The 23,882-nt window shown below is 35.6% G+C and overlaps 1 protein-coding gene across 1 annotated transcript; it reads left to right on the top strand.

Moving 5' to 3' along the window:
- The first annotated feature begins 4,797 nt into the window (after window positions 1-4,797).
- On the top strand, window positions 4,798-20,008 carry LOC101746186 (putative inorganic phosphate cotransporter). Its single transcript, XM_004925316.5, has 11 exons — window positions 4,798-5,140; window positions 7,396-7,520; window positions 11,167-11,346; window positions 13,979-14,117; window positions 15,026-15,243; window positions 15,344-15,493; window positions 15,881-16,013; window positions 16,204-16,328; window positions 17,741-17,860; window positions 18,279-18,405; window positions 19,857-20,008. Exons 1-11 carry the CDS (start codon window positions 5,104-5,106, stop codon window positions 19,886-19,888), a joined length of 1,386 nt encoding a protein of 461 aa, XP_004925373.1. The 5' UTR covers window positions 4,798-5,103; the 3' UTR covers window positions 19,889-20,008.
- The last annotated feature ends 3,874 nt before the right edge of the window (window positions 20,009-23,882 follow it).

Here is a 23,882-nt window from a genome sequence, read left to right as displayed (position 1 = left end):
AAGTCGGATTCACATTGCAGCAAGTAACAAACAAAGATAATTGCCGTCGCCCACCTTAAGGTGTTGCTCAAAGTTCCAAATACCTCTCGAATTAGATGGCATGGTTGCATCGCAACAGAAATATGCCCGGGCCTGAACTAACCTGTGCTTACATCGCGCCATGTCTCTACAGCAACAGAAACGAAACAAAGAGTAAATTATGGGTCTAGTTCGGTGTTTCCCAACGTGGGGCCTACGTACCGCATGGGGGCAATTTAATAATTAAAGGGGGTAATAAATTAATATAGAAAATCTGTATTAAAATTATTATGAATTTCAGTTTTTTATTCCGTATATTTTAAAATATTACTTATTCTGTTTTGCTAATAATTTCATAGTGATTTCTTTCTAAAACCTATCGTTTATGTTGCTTAAATGAACAAATATTTTATTTATGTTAAAAATGTTAAATGGGGGCGCATAAAAATTTTAGAAGTTTTAGTGGGGCATGGCACAAAAAATGTTGGGAAGCACTGGTCTAGTTTTTAATGTAACCAGTAATTACACTAATTAATTTTTTAGAAGGTTTCATTTTTATTACACTTTTATCAATTGATCATGGTAGGGACTCATGAACGTGTGCTAAGTATGTATTTCATTAGAAACATTGGTATCTGGCAGCGGGATTGGAACACCCTTGCATCGCTTGACACGAATGCACCGGGCGTCATCCTTTAGGCCACGACAACTTCTAGAACTATTATTCTCTTAATTCTTTTCATTATTTTTATTATTCTGGTATGCTGTTACTTCTTCTGATTAAAGTATCAGTGAAATAGTCTCACATATCTCATCCTAGAGGCATCCACTGGTATCGATGCCTAATTTATTTCTAAAGAAAGCAACTCTTTGACAGCAATGGGTTAACCAACAACTACTAACTGCCGATAAAGAAATGGAGTTATTAAAACAGGAAATTAGCACACTCAAACAAAGCCTGATGATAATATTAGCAAAGAAAATCAATACTATATTTCGATTTGGTCCAGTTAAAATAAGCCTATAACTGTGAATAAATTTAAAAAAAGCGTGGGGTGCTTTTCAGGATATTATCAAAATAACCCTTTTACTCATATCTGTTCATAAAATATTTATAACTACCATGTACCATGCACCCCACGCTTTTTTTTACAATAAAATCATTTTTTTCTTACACTATTTTTAATTCAAGTTTATTAAAATTTATATTCTATTTTTTAGTTGGATTTTCTATAAAAGCGTATTTTGTTAGTTTTTTAAGCTATTATTTATTTTTATTTTTTAAAATTAATTTCAATGTTTTCTTAATGTTTTTTTTAATATTGTTTTGACATCGGTCCTTAATAAGTATACCAAATTTCGAGTTAATCCGACGTTTAGAAGGAGGTCAAAATCATGTTCAAAGATTCCGTTACATACTAACATACTTACGTCTGAAACTAATAAAAGCGTATTAAAAAGACAAAATCTAACAGAAGTAATATAGTATACAACGTGACCACCCAACCGGTTGTGGTTTTGAGTTACATAATAAGTTTGACCCCCCGCCATAGAAAATTCTATTCCAAAAATTTCACTTCAGAAAAAACACTCAGAATACGTTAAGTGCCGATAAAAAAATACGTTTTATTTTATTTTATCAAAGGCGCAAGATATGTTGAGTGACAAGTTTGAGAGGTGTCGGTATTTTACAAAAAATGGAACCCTTCAGCAGTATCAAACCAAATTATCCAATTTTCAGGGATTATTGTATTATACTGATAAGGAATAAACTTAAAGTTCAGAGTCACAGGAAATGGTTTTATTGCAAAAAAAGCCTAGAGCAACTAACATCCAAGGTTTAATAAAATAAAATAAAAAATAAAATAAAATTAAATTCATTTAATTCAGACCATCTTAAGTCCATATGTTGTAAGTTGAATAATACTTAGAACTATGTTAGTAAAATTAAAATTAAAATTAAAATTAGCAATTAAAACATTTAAACATTTAATTCATTTAATATATATTCATTTAATTCATTTAATATATATTTGATAAGTAACATTAAAATACGCTCAATGTTCAGTCCAGTAGAATTAGCATTAGGGTTTACGTAGAATATTTAAAAAGCATTTATTTGAACAATCGACACTTGTTACTATAAGTTAGAAGAGCTTATGAAAACTCGTTATAAAAAACAAATGATGGAAGAAAAGAATAAATAAAAAAACACGTGTGGCACTCGGGGACTGCCGCGATAAAGCTAGGAATTGCATAACATTTTTTATCAACTCATGCAATTATAATTAGACAATAATAATTTAATATTAAAATAATAATAAAATAAGACCACGGTGTATTTATAAACATTAATGAAAGCAAAACATTGACTGTCCCCTTCACACTCATAAGCTAGACCGCGCGAGAGAGAGATGGGCAGACTTTTCATGATGCGCATGCAGTGCGCCGTCATGCCGCGCACTTATTCACAAACACTACACAAGCGCAGCGTGTGAATGTGTTGAACGCGAGCTACATGGTAGGCGGAGTGGGGGTGTTAGGTTTTATTTTCTATACGGAATTCCTCGATTCGGTCGGCGCGATCAAAGCCCGCGATAAAAGCTATGCAATAGCTTTAAAATTATGGAAGAAATTATACAGACTTATTTTCTCGAAAAAATCGCTCAATATTAGAAATTATGCGGTTTCGCTAAATAAATCTGAGTTTATTTGAAGAAAATTAAAATATAAGCAGTGAATTAATATGATGTGTATGGGCGACCATTTGTGCCCAGTGCCACGAGGATTGTGTAAGTTGGTAGCTTCAACAGAAGTGCAGAGGTTTTAGAAGCTTCTACGCATCACATGACTTGGCACCACTTCGATAAAGCGGCACGACACGAGAACCCTCTCATCGTGGCCGCCGGTAACTACGTTTCCCAATCGTGCGGACAGAATGGAAAGTAGTCGACGTCGCTCCAAACACGCCATTTCGGATCCTCCCGATCCACTAACGGTGCTTTTAGGTACCTCAAGCACCGGTGATGGTTCTCATCGAACCCGTCGCTTGCGACGAAGGGCTCGACGAGTAAATTAACCCTCAGACACAGCCCACTGAGTTCCTCGTCGGATCTTCTCAGTGGGTCGCGTTTCCGATCCCGTGGTAGATTCTGCGAAGCACTGCTCTTGCTAGGGTTCATGTTAGCAACGTCGTCAGGTTTGAGCCCCGTGAGCTCACCTACTAGTTAAGGTTACGCTGATATAGTCTCTCAAGGCTAGCTTAGGTAGGAAAAAAAATGACTTTGCAGCAGACAGGACTTGCAATATGACCTACGATTGCCCTTAATAATTTTTTGTTTTTTAAAAAAAATTAATAATATAAATAAATGTATTGTACATAATGACATAAAAATACTGAAAACGCAGTTCTATATATTATATCGTATGTTATATTTGTTTGCATAATCAAATAGCGCTACTTTTATTAATATTTAAAGAGCGCATTGCAGAAATAATCAATTGACCCAGTTAAAATAAAAAGCACCATGAAATCAACATAAAAAAACCGGCAAGAGCGAGTCGAACAAGCCGTGCAGGGTTCCAGACTAAGACAAATGCTTCGGGATAGTATCGAGTAACAGCTGGCCACTAGTATTATCATTATTAGTAGTATTATTATCATCATCATTAGAACATTCACACACACACGCATAATGACCTTCTTAAATGATAACACCTAATGATCTCTCAACACTAGTCCGCAGCACCTGTTCACAGCTCTTTCAAAGGCTTATAAAATAAATTATAAGGTTAATTTCTATTTGTATTTGTACTATAACTTTAAGAAAGAAAGAAATAAATAAATAATTATTATTATAAAAAAAAACATTTCTAGTTAGTCATCACATTAATCGCCACTAGGACCAAGCTTATTCCTACTACTTAGGAACACTTTTATTAATCCAGAGATAATTTTTGCCACATCTGTCTTTTTAAATCATTTAGATGAGCGAGTTCACGACCCGCATGATGTTAAGTGACTATCGGAGCCTATCTTAGCTTTCACACCCAAATGCATGTCTGCTTCGCGTCAGATAGGATGGTACCACCCGTGCAGACTTACAATACGTCCTACCACCAGTTATACCACCAAACTTTGGAATCAAATAGCTTCCACGGGGTTTACGTCGTTATGGAATATCCTTCCTCGCGTGGTTTTGTCCGTATGCTCAACGGCATCCGAATGTGATAGACAGAAAACGATTCGAGGTATTTTGCGCAAAAAAACTTTGCTTATAGTTTATATTTAATTCCTTTATTTACATATTTTATTTAAGAATTTTGCATTCTTAATTCTAAAACAGACATACATACAGACTTCTTAAAAACGGCACGTCTCACTCAGTAAATATTAAAAAAAATAATTGAAAACGAATTTAACAACTTCCATCTAATGCTGTGACCCGTTTAGTTTATTCCCTTAATAATCGATACATCTAGTTTTGTAGCTATTTAATTAAATACATCTTTTACTTTTTTTTAATGTAAATAGTGCCAATCTTCCACGAGTATTTCAGTCTGAGGGTTTAATTTTTGGTCAATCGAAGCCCCAACAACATTCATTCAACGCAACGATCATAACGGATAATTAAATATTTACGTCTCAGTGTTAGAAGGTAACAAATGCAATAGTAAGTTATTAAATTTATCACGTTTTATGATTGCACCATTCGTGACTTTGATAGTACAATGCTTCATTGCCAAGCAGCTGCTACTAAGAGAAAAAAAATCTCAGGAGTACAACTTAGTTTTTGAAACGAGGCGATTGCGCACGCACGCCTGTTGAAACACTGTTTATTATTTAATTTATATAAAATTCTACCTGTTTTAAACACTTCACAAAGTATTCTAACTCATATAAAATTATAGATGATTTGTTCAAACAACTTAATTTAAAAATGTTTTTTTTTGCTTAAAAATTACGTCCAAAATTATTTATGTGTTTTTACGATTCTCATGACATAAACCGGTTTTTAATTGAGACGATTTTAGTTTGTGCATTGAAATTGTTGGAGAAGTTATAGTATTACAACATAAATTAAAATGGGTGTCGAAGATATTGCTGAAGTTAAGAAGCCAGGTAAGCTTATCTCTATTATTACGTATTTTTACCATAATGACAGATACACAGCTACAGTATTATTAGCTACTGGTGCGGACGGCGTAGTCCTGAACCAACAGAACAGAAATGAAGTCGCCCGTGGCAGCCGTGCGAGCTAGTTGGAGACACAACATTGTACATATGGACAATGTGTATTTGAATTGCCATACTATATCTTAACTGAAGGTAGTTAGTTGATATTAATTAATTATCCAGTTATTTTAATATTGTATGTATGGGTATGTGTACAGTATACAGTATTCAGGATCGTTTTGCATATATCCAATAATATCATCCAGTACACAATTAGCAAACTTTCTATTAATGCTGTCAAGTTTACTGGTGGTAGGACCTCTTGTGAGTCCGCACGGGTAGGTACCACCGCCCCGCCTATTTCTGCCGTGAAGCAGTAATGCGTTTTGGTTTGAAAGGTAGGGTAGCTGTTGTAACTATACTGAGACCTTAGAACTTATATCTCAAGGTGTGTAGCGCATTTACGTTGTAAATGTCTATGGGTTCCAGTAACCACTTAACACCAGGTGGGTTGTAAAAGATGTAACTAATCCAAAGTCAAGAGTACCAGTAGCAGAAATACTAAACTTTAAAGACAGATACTAACAGATAATATTAAATACAGTTATAATATAACATAATCTACGAAGCATCGCCAACAGGTGATTCTCGCTCTTTTTCCTGTTGATGGATAGATGAGCTCACGAACCACATCTAATGAAGTGGTTACTAAGCCCGATCACAACATGAATATTGTCTCTCACTGTAGAACGTGGGTGGAAGTCTGTTTTAGTAATCCAAATCGATCATCCCATCCTACAATTTGAAACTCAGGATTTATAAAATAGATGGGTCGGTCGTGCTCGTGAAGGCTCTCAATACACTGTACTGGCAAATTCTTGTTGTCCTTGGAACTAAAAACAGAAGGAAAGTTACTCCTATTGTCTGAACAACTGGGCTCGCTCAATACTTTTACAGATTTGTTCCGTACTCCATAAAGCATCTACTTTTTTGCTACGTTTTTTTTTAATTTATTTTTATTGCTTAGATGCTTGCTTAGGTGGACGAGCTCACAGCCCACCTACCTAGTGTTAAGTAGTTACTGGAGCCCATATACATCTACAACGTAAATGCGCCACCCACCTTGAGATATGAGTTCTAAGGTCTCAAGTATAGTTACAACGGCTGCCCCACTCTTCAAACCGAAACGCATTACTGCTTCACGGCAGAAATAGGCAGGGTGGCGGTACCCACCCTTGCGGACTCACAAAAAGTCCTACCACCAGTAATAATTAACGAAATCGTTAGTAAGGGGCTATTCCAAGCACGCGCGGTACGGTCATCTGAAGGAGATCAACTTAAGAGGACTTGCTAACACAAGAGGAGTGTTTCACTAAATCTACCACCAGATCAGAACCGCAATACATTGAAAAGATCCGACGAGAGACTCAATGAGTTGTGTCTACGGACTAGGCTGCACGTCGAACGCATTCCACAAGTACGACTGTAACCCATATTTGAAGTGCCTGAAAGCGCCGACAGTGGATAGGGAGCATCTGATAGGCTGTGCTTAGGGCGACGGCTGCTTCGCGTTGCCCCGTCGTCTCAGTCGGGTTTAAAATTGAGGTGGCCAAAATAAGAGGATTATCATATCAGGCCTCATCGAAGACGCGGTCTCACTGTCTTCGGAAATCTACGTTCCTCACATACCATGGTGATCCGACGGCTATCCTGCAAAACCATATGCGTGCCGGCCGCATGAGTAAGCACTAAACTTATAATATAAGGCATGAGGAAACATAACCAAGTTTTGTAGTGAAGGGACAATTTACTTCGCTGGTCGATGATGGGGTAGAGACGACCGAGTCACGGCACGGTCGGGTACTGTCCTGATATGTAGACGGACTATCATTCCTTCATCGAAGGTGACTCCTAAGTACTTGACCTTCGCGGCTCAAGGTATGGGCTGGCCAAAGATTATTATGGCGGGAATGGAGTTACCTCGTCTAACAGCCGTATCATCGGCAAAAAACGTGAATAAACTTCCCTTCTCAATAAATAGAATCCTGAGGGGTTCTTATTCAAACAAGGTTTGAAAAGTGAGCTTAGTGGTCACATACAAAGGTCTAGGTATGTGTAGACCATGGGTCTATGTGTATCTTTGTCTATCTATCTATCTATCTTTATCGTTTCCACTGATATGTACTTTTGAATTTTTTCAGATGCCCTCCTCGGAGTACGTCACCTGCAGGCGTTGTTATTGTTTTTTGCCATGCTGCTTGCATTTTCGATGAGAGTGAACATGAGCATCGCCATAGTCGCTATGACTGATTCAAGTAATGAAGACGTGAGTAGAATCATGACTTATGGTTAACTTAAAGTTTGCTAGCTCAAACTAGGAAGACAAAAGTGTCAACTTAGTTTACCTGTTTAATGTACCTGAACATGTTGATGTTGAAAGGAAATGAAAATGCTGATCAATTAGAAATTAGCTACATTATGGAATTTTGGGCCTAATGCAGCTAACGCTTTCAACGCAGCGGAGTCACTTAATAGGGATAAAATCTGTCGCTGCGGTGGATGGTGTGATGATAAAAGAAATTAAGGTATCATCATAAACTATTCCTTTTCTCTCTTCGTGCATGTCTTTCTTCAGTACATTCTGATTTATTCAAATCCATGTCAGGGCTTACGGATCAGTCATCTCATCTCAGGCTTACAAAAAATGCATGAGGTCACTTAAAAGCTCTTTGACCTAAAATTATAATCTTTTCCAATATTTTTATTTAAAATGTACTCTGTATTTAGGCGCATATGGCCATCGATTCTGTAAGGAGCAAAGCCAAGCCGCTGGCTACTACTATAATATTTCCCTATTTACGTTATAATAATCTAAGTTATTTGGCTGCGGATGTCTACTACTTTACTGGTGGTAGGACCTCTGGTGAGTCCGCACGGGTAGGTATCACTATCCTGCCTATTTCTGCCGTGAAGCGTTTTGGTTTTAAGGGTGGGGCAGCCGTTGTAACTATAATATAATAAGACCTTAGACCTCATATCTCAAAGTGGGTGGCGGAATTTACGTTGTAGATGTCTTTTGGCTCCGGCAATTACTTAGCACCAGGTGGGTTGTGTGCTCGTCCACCCATCTAAGCAATATAGATTACCTAACCTCAAGGTCCTCCTTTTAAGTGGTTTTGGTTTGCCTTATACTATTAATTTCGAAGAATGCAAAGTGACTAAAATTTCGGAGTTCATGAAAGCATATGTGTCCTGAATCATATTATTATGCACTTTATAATATATTGTAGAACCATAGCCTATTTTTCTAGAGATCTGAGATCGTCCTTCTAGATGTAAACGAACGAAACAACGAAATTTCAAATCAATTTGATCTATCTAAACTTAAAAAACCCCACATGATTCTTGACATTGACAATATTCCTATGAAAATATCTGTATAGTATATCTTAAAATCAGATTGTTAATCAGATAAGGGGTCTTAGAAAATGCATATTAAGGAAATCTGAAGACAACTTTTGATTTGAAACAGATGACCATAGTTTAAAACACACATCATCGAACGTATCTGATCAGGTACTAGACCAGTGATTCTCAACCACTGTTCCGCGGCACTTTTGTGTGCCGCCAAATTTCAAAAGTGTGTAGCCAAATTTTTCGAATATATAATAATGTTAATATTATTAAATTATATCATTTTAAAATAAAAATATTTTAAACATGAATATATATTTAAATCTACAAAAAAAAATTATAGTATATTTTAGTATGTTTCGTATATTAAAATTTTTTGATAAACTATTGATGCAGTGTGTTGTAGTAAGTAAATAATTTTTATCTTTTTTTTTGTGTGCCGCTAAATTTTGAAATCGTTAAATATGTGCCGGAACAAAAAAAAGGTTGAGAATCACTGTACTAGACTATCGATATTAGGTATGAGTCTTGTGTTTTTTTCTATATTTCTGCAATATAATGTTTTGTAACGATATGCATTACTCAACTTATTTATACAGCTTTAACTTGATCTAAATTAAAAGAGCAAACATGTTTTTGTTTTTCTTATCGTCACCTTTATAGTTAATCGGCACGAATCTTGAGCTCTCGACAAAAGAGTATGACCGTCAGCGCATTGTGTACTTAGGGTCAAAATAAATGGTTTATTCATGTATTTATAATAAATTTTTATAATGAAATTAACTTCGTTCAATTTTGGGTTTAAAAATGTATTAGTAATTATAGCATATTTTTGGCGGGGTTTCGCTCGTAATATAGTCAGAAAAAAAACTATTTTTAACCGACTTCCAAAAGTTTATCAATTCATTCTGTCATCTATATAGAAAGATAGATTAAATTAGACTGCAATAAGGTAATAGAGATTTTAGGTAAGTATGTGCTTTAGTTGTTTTAATCATACTAGAACACCAATGATATAATTATTTTTTTTGTTAAGGACTTCATTATTGTTTACTTTACTACCTAACACAGTATATAATATTTTCATTGTGAGAATAAAGTTTAAAATATTACATTATTAGAATATTATAATAATACTATGTTGATAAATACTTACCAAAAACAATATAAATTAAATGAGATTGATAAAAAAATGTGTGGCTAATAAAATTGGACGAAAGTGTAGTTTGCTAGAGTAGTGCGCGTGCACAGCACAGGGAACCAATGACAACTGACGGCATGTGACGCGACATGGAAAGATCCAATCACGTAATCAACATGACCAGCACCACCTCTCCCTTGCTTTGTTCCCCCAAACAGGCCCAAAAATGTATTTCAAGGTCAGAGCTCAAGACTAGTGCCGATTATTTATTTGCTGCTGCTACAATCTAGCCTTCTCCTATATTAAATAAGACTGCCATCAAAAATAATAAATTCTAAGAGCGTGCCTCAATCTGAAAGTTTTCAAATCCAACATGTTTTGACATTCGGTGTAGTCTTTTTAAATTTACTTCATATTTTAATTTGTAGTTCATGCTTATTCAGAAGATTACACTACACTTACTACTTACACCGTATCCTGGTTGTAATCTTATTATAACAGCTAAATACAGTCTGATTACATATGAGTAGTGTACATTATTAAAATAATACTGATTTTTAATCTCACAAGAATAGGTAGGAAAGCGGTATAATTAATAAACGACTTTACACGAATTCACGAAAATAGTTTGAATGCACCATCAGCTGGAGAGGATACAATGATTGACTCATTTGAGAGCATACAATGATTCAATAGATCCCTTTTGATCAAAACCGTGTATTTTTTTGCTTTTAGAGGATTTCTTGATCCAATTTAGAGCAACATTATCCTCTTGTTATTATTAGCCAGCTACAAGCAAAACAAAAGCATTCTAAGTAAAGTAAACAAATGTCGCCCATCAGACTCTACAAAGGTTATTGCCACTACAAGAGTGAACAGCGTCGAAATTACAACCTTTATCAAACACTCAGAAAATGTGTTATTTTATATAAATTTAATGAATGTTGATTGAGTCTAAGTGAAGGTTGGAAATTTTAACAATGTTGTATAAATAAGGCCATACAGAAATAAGCTCCCACCTTTAGTACATTGGTGGTTGTAAAACCTCAAGACATTACGAGTACTTAAAAACCTACTAAAAAGTTTAAAGTTTAATGAACACAAATGAGTTTTTGTTTATATTTTTTTGTAAAGTTACAGGTTTATAGTCCTTGTAATAATATACTTATATTTTTACTTTATTATCATAGGTAGGCTGAGATGTTGCATATCATTGTATTGTTATTGGCGGGTAAAAAAAATCACAAGCCGCTTGGTTATATACCACTATCTTGATGAATATTTATGTATATTATTATGAATACGGCTTTAAGTTAAGTTCTCGTATAAGCCAATAACAGGGAAAAATGTAAATAAGACATCAAAAATATATAAAGTTTTTGAAAATCATGACTATAATCTGATTGTATTGTTTCAGTATTTTGATTGGAATGTCCAAATTCAAAGCGTGATTCTTTCTTCGTTTTTCTGGGGCTACGTAGTGCTGCAGATTCCTGGCGGTGAATTGGCTGCTAGATTCGGAGGATCGATTCTCATTACTCTATGTATCGCCATCAACTCTGCTATTTCACTGCTGATACCTCTTGGAGCCCATTACGTAAGTATCTCTGTAATGTAATAGTGAACGCGGACTGACTCCGGGTCTCTTGGTTTACTGATGAGCAGACGAGCTTAGAATAAATCAAGTCACTGGACAGCTTGCCAGTTTAATCACTAACTTTAGCTTGAAGGTACCAGGAACCATAAGATGGAGACTACTCAATTTGCGAAATAAACCTAAATATTTTCATTGCATAGTTGGGTTCTCTAGAACTAGCTCAAAGCCCACTTAGTGTGAAGTGACCAGCGAGGCCCATACACAAAATGACTTGAACGCCACGGTTAAGACATGAGACTTCAGTCGCATTGTATTCTAACATGGGTCCGTATGAAGTTACAACATACACTAAAAAATCTGCGACTAACTCGAGATCCCAGGGCCGCTTTTTTATAGCTTTGGTGGTTGAAAGAGCTCACGGCCTACCTGGTGTTAAGTGATAGCCGGTGCCCATAGACATCTACAAAGTAAATTCCACCACCCACCTCGAGACATTGATTCTAAGGTCTCAGTGTTTAGTGTACGCTTACTGTGTTCAGGCTAGAGAACGCGTGGGCGGCGCAATTAGTGAAGCATGTGGAGTCACACACAACACGTCGCCCCAGTTTGTACCTGTGTGTGCCCAAACTATCGAAATTAGTTAAACGACAAACATCATGCCATTTATTTACTGATTTTACAAAGGCTACCATATGGTATAGGCGATAATGAAGCAAATATTAAAGTTAGACCTATTATTATTATTACTATTGTTATTATTCTATTACCATGTACACTGCTAAGCCCCACTAGTCACCCAGCTAGTGAAAGGGCCAGTTTTGGACAAGCACCGCTATTATATATTGTTTCCTTGGGTCAGTTATCTGACACTTCATGGTTAACTTCAGCTCGCAAGTGTGCCGTTCAAGATTTTGCCTTGAAAAGACTACCTAATTGTCAACTGGCAATTATTAAATTTGCTGCCATTGTATTGTGTCAATGAAGTTGTAATCGTGTCTAATAATGACGTCGTTCTGTTGTTTGCTTGTTTAAAAGTGTTATAATATTGTATGACACCGATTCCAAACTTCGAACCAGAACGCAAGACTCCTCTGCGGCAAGATTAGGCAAAAGGATTAGCGCTGTCATCAGAATCAGATATTACGCAAATTTATAAATTTTAGCAGTTTGATGTTTATTATAGAATGCTATTCCTTTATCATCGAAGTCAATTGTAGACGTCTGTTAAGTACGTACACTTCTAGAAAAAATCGCTCCTGTCTACGGAATTTGACAACCCAGAGAGTGGCTTCGCTTGATACAAGTACACTAGGGATCTTATTATGGCTTTAAAGACATCATGACCTCGATGATATAAATCTCGCTCACCTTTCAAACTGCTGCGTTACTGCTTTGAGGGGGATACAGGATTGTGGTACTTAGGCTTGTGCAAATCCCCAAAGCAACTGCTATGGGGATTTATTCGTATGTTCGTTGTTAATGAATATTAATTATTGCTATCGTTCATAGTAAGAAATGCGAAAAAGTAAAAATAAAATAGCATAAAGTCAGCTATAGAAACCTTACCTTCAAAAAGTAGGTCAAGCGATAGACTAACATGAGTTGTACATATTATTATATTAAGGAAAATAAAAATTAACACGTTCTTAACTTTTTAACTACAAAAAAAAAGTCGACCTAAATTTTGTAAATAAAGAGCAATGAAATTACATTTTTTTCCTCAAGAAATATCAGCGATTCATTATAGCTAAGCAATTTTATAGATCGAATTTAATTACTGTGTTTTTTTTGAATCTCGCGATTTCGGTGCATGATACGTATAGAATAAAATAAATAAATAATTATTAAAATTGTTTCTCCCAAACTAATATCGTATCGTTGGTAATGAAACATCCTTATGTGATTCAAGTTTTTATTTTATTTTTATACATATTTATAATAATAATAAAAACAGGTTATATTAATAAAACCGAACAAAAAATATCCTCTTCGCTTTGGTATGGTCATTGATGCATTCAAGTTTTACAATTTTCAATTTTATTAGACATCTTGGGATCGGTGAATATAACGCTAATTAATTATGTTACATATACAGAGATTATGGTAAAAAATTTATCAAAATATCAACAATTCATTTCGCTTAAAGGGTGGGGCAATGACCACGGGGAAGAGTTCGTTTACCTTTGCTTTGAAATTTTGTGACACGAATTTCTTGAGATGCAGTGTACTACTACACACCCAGTGCAACAATAAGCTTGAGTTCCTACTTTATTTTTTTGTGTTACTCTTTATTATCTGTATAAAGACTCGTTTTGTGAGCATGCAGATAATGTACAGTTCATTTCCTTACATACTAATTTTGAGGTGAAACAGTTGGCAGAATTATTTAGGCCAAAAAAACAGCTTTGCCGTTCAAGCTGGGAAGTCCCCCAGTCCAATAGTCGGTTACCGATGGAAATACGATAAATAAGAGAACTAACCCGTGTGGATATGAATCTCTGTTTTGTAAGATAACTTATAGACTTACAAGACAACTTAAGAAAACATATATTTTTAAATACTTAAGAGCATCAAGATAAAAATTGTATTTGAACTAAATTTATATGAATTTATTTACAATTTTTTTTAACAGGGAGGCTGGAAACTGGTATGTGCCTGCCGTGTCCTGCAGGGCTTGTCCCAGGGTTTTATATTCCCTTCAGTGCATAACCTTATAGGGAAATGGATACCTCTGGAAGAGAAAAGTCGCTTTGGAACATTAATATATTCGGGTGAGAATGAAATAATCTAAAGCTTGGAACAGCCCTTAAATAATTATTGAGGCCCATTGATACCTCGAACACAAGGTTGGTTGTGTCATTATTGTCACGGGTTGTATGGGTTCCGGTAAAACTCAATACCCAGAAAGATCGATTACGTCTTCCTGTTTGGCTCAAAAAAGGTTTAAAATGATAATAGATAGATATTTTACCTTGCAAAAGCTGTTCCCGTTGGAAGCCGAAGAGATAACTTTCCAACTTGTGTCTCAAGATATACCTTTTTTAGTGCTTGGGGATGAACCTCCCACGAGGTTCCCCCGCTTAGGGGGTCTCGGGATATGTGGAACTGGTCCGCGACTGCAAACCGCGGGCCCAAGAATATTAAGGCTAAGGTATGCCTTAGCCCAAGTAATTTAAGCTCGTTTGGATACCTAAGATATGAAGGCAGCTGAAGCCCCCGCTACGTATTATAGTTGTTTAATCAAAGCTTACCCAGCAATGATAAGCCAAGGAAGTCACTACGGTCCGTAACAGAATACGCGTTATGCTCACGCCGTTACAAATTCGAGCCGGGGGGCGATACTGTAGGGCCGGTAAAAGATTGTTGTATGAAGCCATCTGATTTAAAAACCAATACAAATTGATCTCGTTACGATAAGTTTTCATATAATACACATGCATAACATTTAGCTTATACGAGTAAAATTTGGCCACGCTTCGCTGTGACCATAGCTACGTAGTTTTTGTACGTAGATGGTACTATAGCAAAAGCTCTGGCAGAACAAGCTTAGTAATTCTCATCTGTCAGTGCACGCTAAATACAAGTAACTACTAGCGATGGAAATCTAAAAACGTGTCATGAAAAAACACGCAAATATTACTATAATTCTCAATACCTCATAAGTTCAAATTCATTACAGGTGGTCAACTGGGAACAGCAATACAGTTGATAATTTCAGGATATTTAGCCAGTTATTGGGGCTGGCCAGCTATATTTTATACGAATGGAACTCTTGGAGCTATATGGACTGTGGCATATGTTTTCTTGGGTGCTGACTCTCCACGGAACTCGAAGATGATCAGTGATGCCGAGCGCTTATACATCCAGACCTCGTTGGGCCAAGTTAAAGAGCAAAAGGTTTATATTATAAATATTCCAAAAGGTGTACATGCTATTAATGTGCATATTACATATTATGCCTAACACATATTATATTATATACATATTTTGTTTTCAGAAATTAAAAACACCGTGGAAGGCAATTTTAACATCTTTACCATTCATCTCTTTAATAATTGTTCACTGTGGCCAAAATTGGGGCTTTTGGACACTCATGACGCAGATGCCTTCTTACATGAAGCAAATTTTGGAAGTTGATATTAAACAGGTAAATTTTGCCTCATAATACGAGTATAAGCCAATCAATAGGAAAATAAATAAGCAGCTGACACATCTCCAAAATTGTGATCGAGTATGATCGGTAGTCTTTGGTGTATGTTGAGCGTTAGCTTACTCCACTTTGGCCGGGAACATCAAAACTAGACTTTCGCTAAGGTTATTACTTCTGCTATGAGTACTGGAAACACATAAATTATAACAATTACATGTAGAACACCAAATACCAAATATCTTTAACCATAACCATAATTACCAAATATCTTTGACATCGACTAAAAAGTAAGCCCAGGCCAGTTTACCAGCTAAGATCACCAAATTTTACACTGAAATAGCTATTTAATTTAAGTTGCTAATTTACTGAAACAAATCCTTGCAGAACGGAGTGATGTCAGCTCTACCGTACTTGGCAATGTATCTGCTTAGTTTCCCCTTTGGATACTTATCTGATTATATTTTGAGGAAGAATTGGTTCAGCATTACTACCAGCAGGAAGATTAGTAATTCTATTGGTATGTATTCTTTACGTTTCTTAAATATCTAACTACAATTTGCCAATATAACAGTTTTATAATTAGCTTCATGAAAATCCTTCGTTGATCAGTGTTGCTAAAATACAGCCTAGTAGGGAACATTGAAATCCTCAAAATCTGGCTGACAGGATTTGGTTTTATTTCTTTTAATCTATGCCATTCTTCTTAGGACACATGGGCCCGGCGATAGCTCTAATCGGGTTGTCGTATTCCCCGGCCGGCAATGTAGCGGTGGCTGTTGCATTACTTACCGCGGTCGTCAGTTTGAACGCAGGTCATTACACAGGATATTTGGTGCGTAAATCATGTATTCTAATTCTAGTTTCATAATTTTATAATGTACATTTTTATGTAACTCGAGAAACCAGATGCAAAACTAACGTATAAAACATTCCACACCGAATCGCTTCAGTCACACGACATCTATACTAATATTATAAAGAGGAAATGTTCGTTTGTTTGTTTGTATTGAATAGGCTCCGAAACTACTGAACCAATTTGAAAAATTATTTCACTGTTTGGAAACTACACTATTCCCGAGTGACATGGGCTATAATGTTTTTTGGAAAAAATTAGGGATCCTTACTAAAACTCCAATAATGTAACCCAAGGTGTAAAAAATTACCTAAAATATTCTTTACATCGCGTGCCCTGCGAAAACTATTGATGATAGAATAAAATAATGTACTACGACTTTGTAGAACACATTATTATTTACAAAAAAAATCGCGACAGCATAATATGTCTAACTATTATATTTATGCCGCAACAAGTCAGTGCTCTTTTATTTACAAAAATAAAACGACGTCAAGCATCCTTGAAATTTTTGTTAAAGACCCGAGCGGAGCCGGAGCGGTTCGCTCGTTAAGAATATTTTGAATATTTCCAAACCGCCAGCAGTTAGATTTCAATTCTCGCGTGGAATGTATTTTGATTTATCTCCGCAATTTACGCCTCAATATTCTGCTTATTTTATTTTCAATTTTTAATAATTTGTTCCGGTAATTTTTATTTTCAATATCTATCCACCTTCTTAAATTTCTATCTTCGATGTATTTATCATCATATATTGAGATTATTCTCAAGGTATCTTTATTTCCGTGTTAGTGTCTTAGTAATATTATACTCGTAATAATATAGTGAACAGACTTGAATATACTAAATAGTCTCAACAACTAACACCGTAGAACTATCAAATTCTAACAAACATTCAGACTGTAAATTTATACCATGCGAATTAAATGATATTGACCGCTAAAGTGTCCCCCTTGTAGATATAATTCGAGTATTAAAACAAGCAGACATAGATCAATTCAAGCAACTACGTGGCTGTGGACTTGATAAAGAAGTTCCAAAGCAAATTATCAGGCATACATAATTTTACTCTCCTACATTTGCAGGGCTGGTGGTGTTGTTCGGATTTTTACAATATTTTGCTTAGATAATACAATACTCTGACGTCGCACAGTTCCAATGTATCATACACTTGCCGAAAATAAAGATGAATGTTTGTTTGTCCTCTGTGTATTCTTAAATGATTTCATCCCGGCAATGCTTTTGTTATAGCACTGTAGTTAGTATCAATGATATGTGGAGCTCGAGTAATTGCAAGAAATCTATCCATTTCATACACTTGGCGGTAGTCTTAGAAGGGCAGAACCGCACTTCACTCGCGACTTGTTAAACTTACTTTTGTTTTCTTCCAGTTGGTACACATCGACATGGCACCAAATTTTGCGGGCACTCTAATGGGTATCACAAACTGCATAGCAAATATAATATCAATCATAGCGCCATTGGTCGCCGGACTCTTGCTACAAGATGAGGTAAGGGATTTGATGGCCTAAACGCGCAACAATGAGATATCAACTTGTTTCAGTATTTTAGTTTGTAACTCTTGTAACAATCTATATAGAAATGCCGTGGCCTAATGGATAAGATGGTAGTCACTAGTAGTTACCACTGCTCTGCCTGTTTCTGCCGTAAAGCAGTAATGCGTTTTGGTTTGAAAGGTGGGGTAGCCGTTGTACTGAAAAAAACTAAGACTTGGAACTCATGTCTCAAGGTGGATAGTGGAATTTACGTTTTTGATGTCAATGGGCTCAAAGTAAACAGCAGGTGGGTCGTGAGCTCGTCCAGCGATCTCAGGAATAAAAAATATTTTTTTTTGGAAAATCGAAAATTGTAGTCTGCGTTGGCTATGGCTACTGCCCTCTGGAAACTTTTATACGTTTTCATTTTCAGACCGATCCAGCAGACTGGCGTAAAGTGTTCTATGTATCGTCGGCTGTTTACATCATTTGTAACCTTTTCTTCGTTATATTCGGGACCAGTAAAAAACAAAAGTGGAATGAATCAGAAACTGATAATGGTAAAACACAAAAACTTAATTTTGCTTAATACTGAGTAGTGACATTTACGTCGCAGATGTCTATGGGCTCCAGTCACCACTCAACACCAGGTGAACTGTGAGCTCGTCCACCCATCTAAGTAATAAAAAAAATGCACGGATATATTTACATACCATACTAACGTTGGTAGAACCCTATCTGTTCCTATCTTGGAGAATAATATTATATTAACTTTGGTGGGCGACGACATTCGCCTCTTGACATCTATTAACTACATTATCTGCCTAACACCAGTATCTCATCTGCGTCTATACTAATAAAATACTTCCTTGTATTTTTCTAAAGCCCACCTCCTCTTGCGATGAAATTTCAGGCTACACAAGATATTTCCGTGTACTTTCACATACTTAAACAGTACGTTAATATCTTGCTATACCAATATTATGCTTTTTATGTTATTTGTTTCTTCAGTCAACAGACAATGTATCTGATTGCAATAACATGAATGAATTGATCAGTAAAACAACTGAACTAGTTATTGAATAACGTTAAGTCGCGAATACGTTTGTTTTAATTTGTTTACGGGCCACGCTCTGTTACGAGTGTCGTTGGCGCTTGGAGATCGTGCCAGTGGTGTTTCCTAAACAAATATTGATACAATGACATGTGTCATTGACAATTACAAAGATATCGAATAAAAAGGTGCTCTAGCGATGTGTCCCCCCCCCCCCCCCGTCGGACGGATTCCTTTTGTTTGTTTTAAGTTTATTTTATACAAAAGTTTAGGTCTTTTATTTATCGATTGAGGCACTACGAAGTCTGCCGGGTCAGCTAGTATGCTATAAAGATGACATAAATGGAATTTTGAATATTGAAACATTAGAAGAAGGAACATTACAAATATAAAAGCATTTTGGAATATTTAAATATAAAAAATATAAATAAGTGGTGAAGCAATAGCCTTAAATGCTGTTTGTCTTTATAGAGCAACTCAATTTGTGCTATAGTTTTACTAGCTTAAACTGTATTTTGCATATAAAATAATACATTGTAAACAACATTTAAAGCAATTGCTTCACCACTTTTTTCCTTCTACTAATGTCTCAATATTCAAAAATCCATTTATGTCTTATTTATAACATATTAACCTCTTTTAAAATAAATCGTTATAGAGGTTAAATATATTTAAATATGCATATCTAATTTGTAAATGTTCTGTGAACAATCGAAACATCAATCATTAAACAGCATTGGCTGGAATAAATTACATAAAAGAGTTTAGTTATTAATAACTTTAAGATACAATTAAACAAATGCATGTCCTTTTGCATAGGAGATTTTTGCATCGATATATGTACATTGACTTGACTGATCTATTGGAACTACCAACGTCCATAAGAGACAATAATGACTTATCGCTAAGTGGACCGTAAGATCGCCTAAGTTAATGAACAATATTTTTGATTTCCAGGTTCAACAGAGAAGGCAGAAAAAGTCGTATAATAATTTATTGTTCCTTATAAATGTAAATACTATTATTATTATTGGTAATCAAAAGTGGTACCTATCAGATTTATTTTAGTTTTATTAGTTTGTGTTCATTATAGAAATGGTTTTGTCGTAGCTCTGTTATTTTATTTACTCTCAATCTATGCGGGCTGAGTGTAGGAGAACCGTAGCTGCCAAATCCGGTGAGGTACCTTTTTTTTCCAAAGATTTGCGTATGTACTTAACTAATGTTCACGAACGACTTTCACGCTGAAGGAATAACATCGTGTAATACAAATCAAACCCGCAAAATATTAATTTACGTCATTACTAGTGGTAGGATGTCTTATGAGCCCGCACGGGTACGTACTATCACCCTGCCTATTTCTGCCGTGAAGCAGTAATGCATTTTGCTTTAAAGTGTGCTTAATCGTTGTACTTTTGAACGGAGACTTATAATGTGGGAGTAGCCAACACCGAACACAAAAATATTTAACAGATGCTTAAATTTCGCTTACGACATTTTCAAGGTAAGCTTGCATATATACAAGTTCTGGACAACAATATTCAGACCGTCACGTCGGTCTGTCAAGCAATATCTCCCGGTCGGTGGAAAATCTTCCCTTTGTCGTATATCCCCCCACAATAACTCATGTCTCAAGGTTGTCTATGTCTGTAGGTATCCGATCACCAGAAATATAATTTTGGTATTCATCAGTCTGCAGTCGCAGCACCTACCACTGCGTACTCCGTAATCTGTACTTTTTTTTTATTGCCCTTGTAGGCAGACGAGCATACGGCCCACCTGAAGGTGAGTGGTTACCATCGCCCATAGACTTCAGCAATGCCAAGGGCATAGCCAAGCCGCTGTCTAACGAGCCAAGCCGCTGCCTACCGGCTTATAATGGGAGCAAGATGAAATAGATATCACATCAGACAGATGGTGTAGAAGTATTATTATTCGAGAAGGTAATATCCGTAGCTTGTGGTTCATACGACTAATCGGTTTTTTCATAATACGTAATTATTATTTTTAATAAACTGATATAGTTTATTTAACAAATAAAAATGAAAAACCTTAAAAAATATAATATAATAACTAAAATATATTATTAAAAGGAGTCCCTTTAGGTAAAGTTCCGAAGATACTGGCAGGGGTCCTTTGAATAGCTAGACTAATTCTTTATTCCAAGGAGCTGCCAGCTGTTCTGTCTCCTATGATGTCGATTAACCTTTTTCCTTAAAAAGCTTTATAGCACTTGGACCCCATGGACAAAGGGTAAGCAGCGGTAGGCAGCGGCTTGGCTCTGCCCCTGGCATTACTGAAGTCCATGGGCAACGGTAACCACTCACCATCAGGTGGGCCGTATGCTCGTCTGCCTACAAGGGTAATAAAAAAAAAAAAACTATTGTGAACTAAGACAGATTGACTCTATGAGCAATATTCTATGTTCCAAATACTATACAGTTGTTGCAGTCTTCACTACAGTTTTATTAATTGAAATTTGAATTTGTACATGACTTAAAAATTAATTTCAGTGTACGATATATTTAACTGCCAAACTAATTCAAAACAAAATAAATTTATTAGTACTCTAAAATAATTTACGACCCGTGATATTGCAAAACGAAATTAACTAACTTGCTACCTCCGAGACACAGTAGCACTGCAGCTATGAATATTGCATACAAGCGGTTCCTACTGTCCTAATTAACTTTTTGCCTGGAATTTATTTTCCGTCCAAAACTAGTTTCTCTAAATATTAAAACGATACTGCGTAGTTTCGCTGTTGTCGAAAAAAAACGAGCAGGTGGTCTGATGATGTATTGTTATCGCCACCCGTGAGTTATAGCAGGGTTAGAAGAGATCCTAAGACCTAATGGATACTTCGTCTGAAAAGACTCACGTTATAATTTGAAGAGAACACGATGGAATTATCTAGAGCCAGATGCTGCGCAGTTCTACACTCTACAGATGAACTTTATGTTTGATGGTGGTATGACAAAAGAAAACGAAATAATTGGAAACAATTTAGGAGATCTCAAAATAGTTTGATACGGGGATGTAATTTCGGACTTACTGGATACCACTCTTTGTAATGTTTTTGATGCAAATCGATGACGCGCTAAATGCGAGTAGCTTCCCTTGCCTTCTGTCGGTCATAATAATTATGTCTCCGTTATAATTTACCCTCTAGTAATTCATGAGCCAGACTTTGCTAAAACAAAAGAAATAATGGAGAATTCTCCTCGTTCCACAGTACTTCCAAATATTTCATTTAGAAAGACCTTAATCACGTCCCTGTTTCAAATATTTAAATAAAACATACATTGGAATTTAATATAAAACCGAAAAAGAATTAATTGGTCCAACATGACTCGTATATCAAGCTTGCAATTAATGTTTAGCAATACTAAAGTTGGAATTAATTGGCGAGTGTTGGCCACACTTGAGCTTGAGCACAAGCAGAGGAACAATCATTAGAATTGGGCATTTGAAATACTTCGATTGGACAATTGGATTTTTTTTTCTACATGTTTTATCGCATAACTTACTTGTAAAAATATTGTGTTAAGTTTTAATTAATTGCTTGGAAAAACTGGTGCTTTTTAGAGTATAGTATAGATTCATCTAACAATACGTGTATCTATGGAGAGTGCTGTAAAGAATTTTTCAAGACAATCTTGTTATTTCCTTATTACTACTACGCCAACCACTACCAAAGTTTATGGGGCAAAATGACCTGAAAAGAATATCGATTTAAGGCACTCCTTAAATCGATATTCTTATACCTACCACCTACCACCCCATTCTATAATAACTATACAGTTCATTTAAGACAAGTTTTTCTTCAAACGAAGATTTCTCAGAAGCACTGGCTTGACTTTACCTCTGATATTGTTGATGTTCAGATACAACCAGTTAAGTTGTTCAAGTAACTAGATGATATCTTGACCGATCTGCAAATCGTTTAGTAATCCATAAATTTAGAGGAGATTCTATAGATAAAAAAAAAATCTATAAAATCAGTTTTTTTTTAATCTATGATATGTTTTAAATTGTTCTTGTTTAAATGGTTCTTGAATTTTGGTTTGTATATTTTTATATTCATTATCACTCGTCCTTAATTCTATTTAGAATTATAGAGGATGCTCCTACGTAGCAAATATTGTATTTCATTAATTTACCTTCACCTAGCGTAGCTCTTCGATCATTTTATTAGATGAATATTCTCCCAGCTTTTATCAGCACGATTTTTTATATCGTGAATGTTCGGTCTCTGTTCAAACACTCACTCAAATTGGCTCAAGTTTGACACCCAATGTTAATGGCTCTCGTAACTGCTGAGTAATTTCACCAATTCGTATAATAAAACGAGTTAAAAAATTGTGGCTTCGGAAGCCTCCAGTTTTTCACGAGAAGAGTAATTTAAATGACGGGGCTTTATTCTAACCACTTTAACGGATATTTTACGATTAGTTTCACATTCGTATTTATTTTATTCTTGTGGCACCGATCATTCTTAGCGAAAAGTAATGAGCAATAAATCCAGGATATCACACAAAGGAGGCATTAACGAAATGCGTCATTTCGGACAATTCACTCATTTGCGTGAGGACGGCGGTGTAAATGAGACGCCGGGGAAATAATCGCTTTTTTTTTTTGTTTAATAAATTTTGTTATTTAGAGGTCCAAATAATTTTCATTAAGTTTGAGGCATATTTCCTGACGACTTTTGTTTATCGTTACTGTCATCAATGTGTTAAGTTTTGAAGATTACAAGCGGTATTCGCTGCGTTTTCGAGTTCGCCAATCTTTGATTTGGCTTGTGCTGGCAGTGCGGTAGATGCTGCCGCTGGGGCCACTGTTCCAGGATATGCCTTTCGTCATCTAAAAGTCAGTAAATAAATAAGCCTGTATTTCCTCATCCTTAATTTCTATTTCAAATGTGGTATTTGTTTGTTATTGTTTAGTTAGTTATTAATGTGCTCATTGTCTCTATGCTAG

This window comes from Bombyx mori, chromosome 8 (assembly GCF_030269925.1).
Source record: "Bombyx mori chromosome 8, ASM3026992v2".
NCBI classification, from domain to species: Eukaryota; Metazoa; Arthropoda; class Insecta; order Lepidoptera; family Bombycidae; genus Bombyx; species Bombyx mori.
This window is presented reverse-complemented; position numbering and strand designations above follow the sequence as displayed.

What these genes read in the sequence shown, in the direction of transcription:
- LOC101746186 (XM_004925316.5), top strand. Translation starts at nt 5,104, where the DNA reads ATGGGTGTCGAAGATATTGCTGAAGTTAAGAAGCCAG. An exon ending in CTGATTCAAGTAATGAAGAC is followed by an intron (nt 7,521 to 11,166) that starts GTGAGTAGAATC and finishes GTATTGTTTCAG; the next exon opens with TATTTTGATTGGAATGTCCA. An exon ending in TGAATCAGAAACTGATAATG is followed by an intron (nt 18,406 to 19,856) that starts GTAAAACACAAA and finishes TTTGATTTCCAG; the next exon opens with GTTCAACAGAGAAGGCAGAA.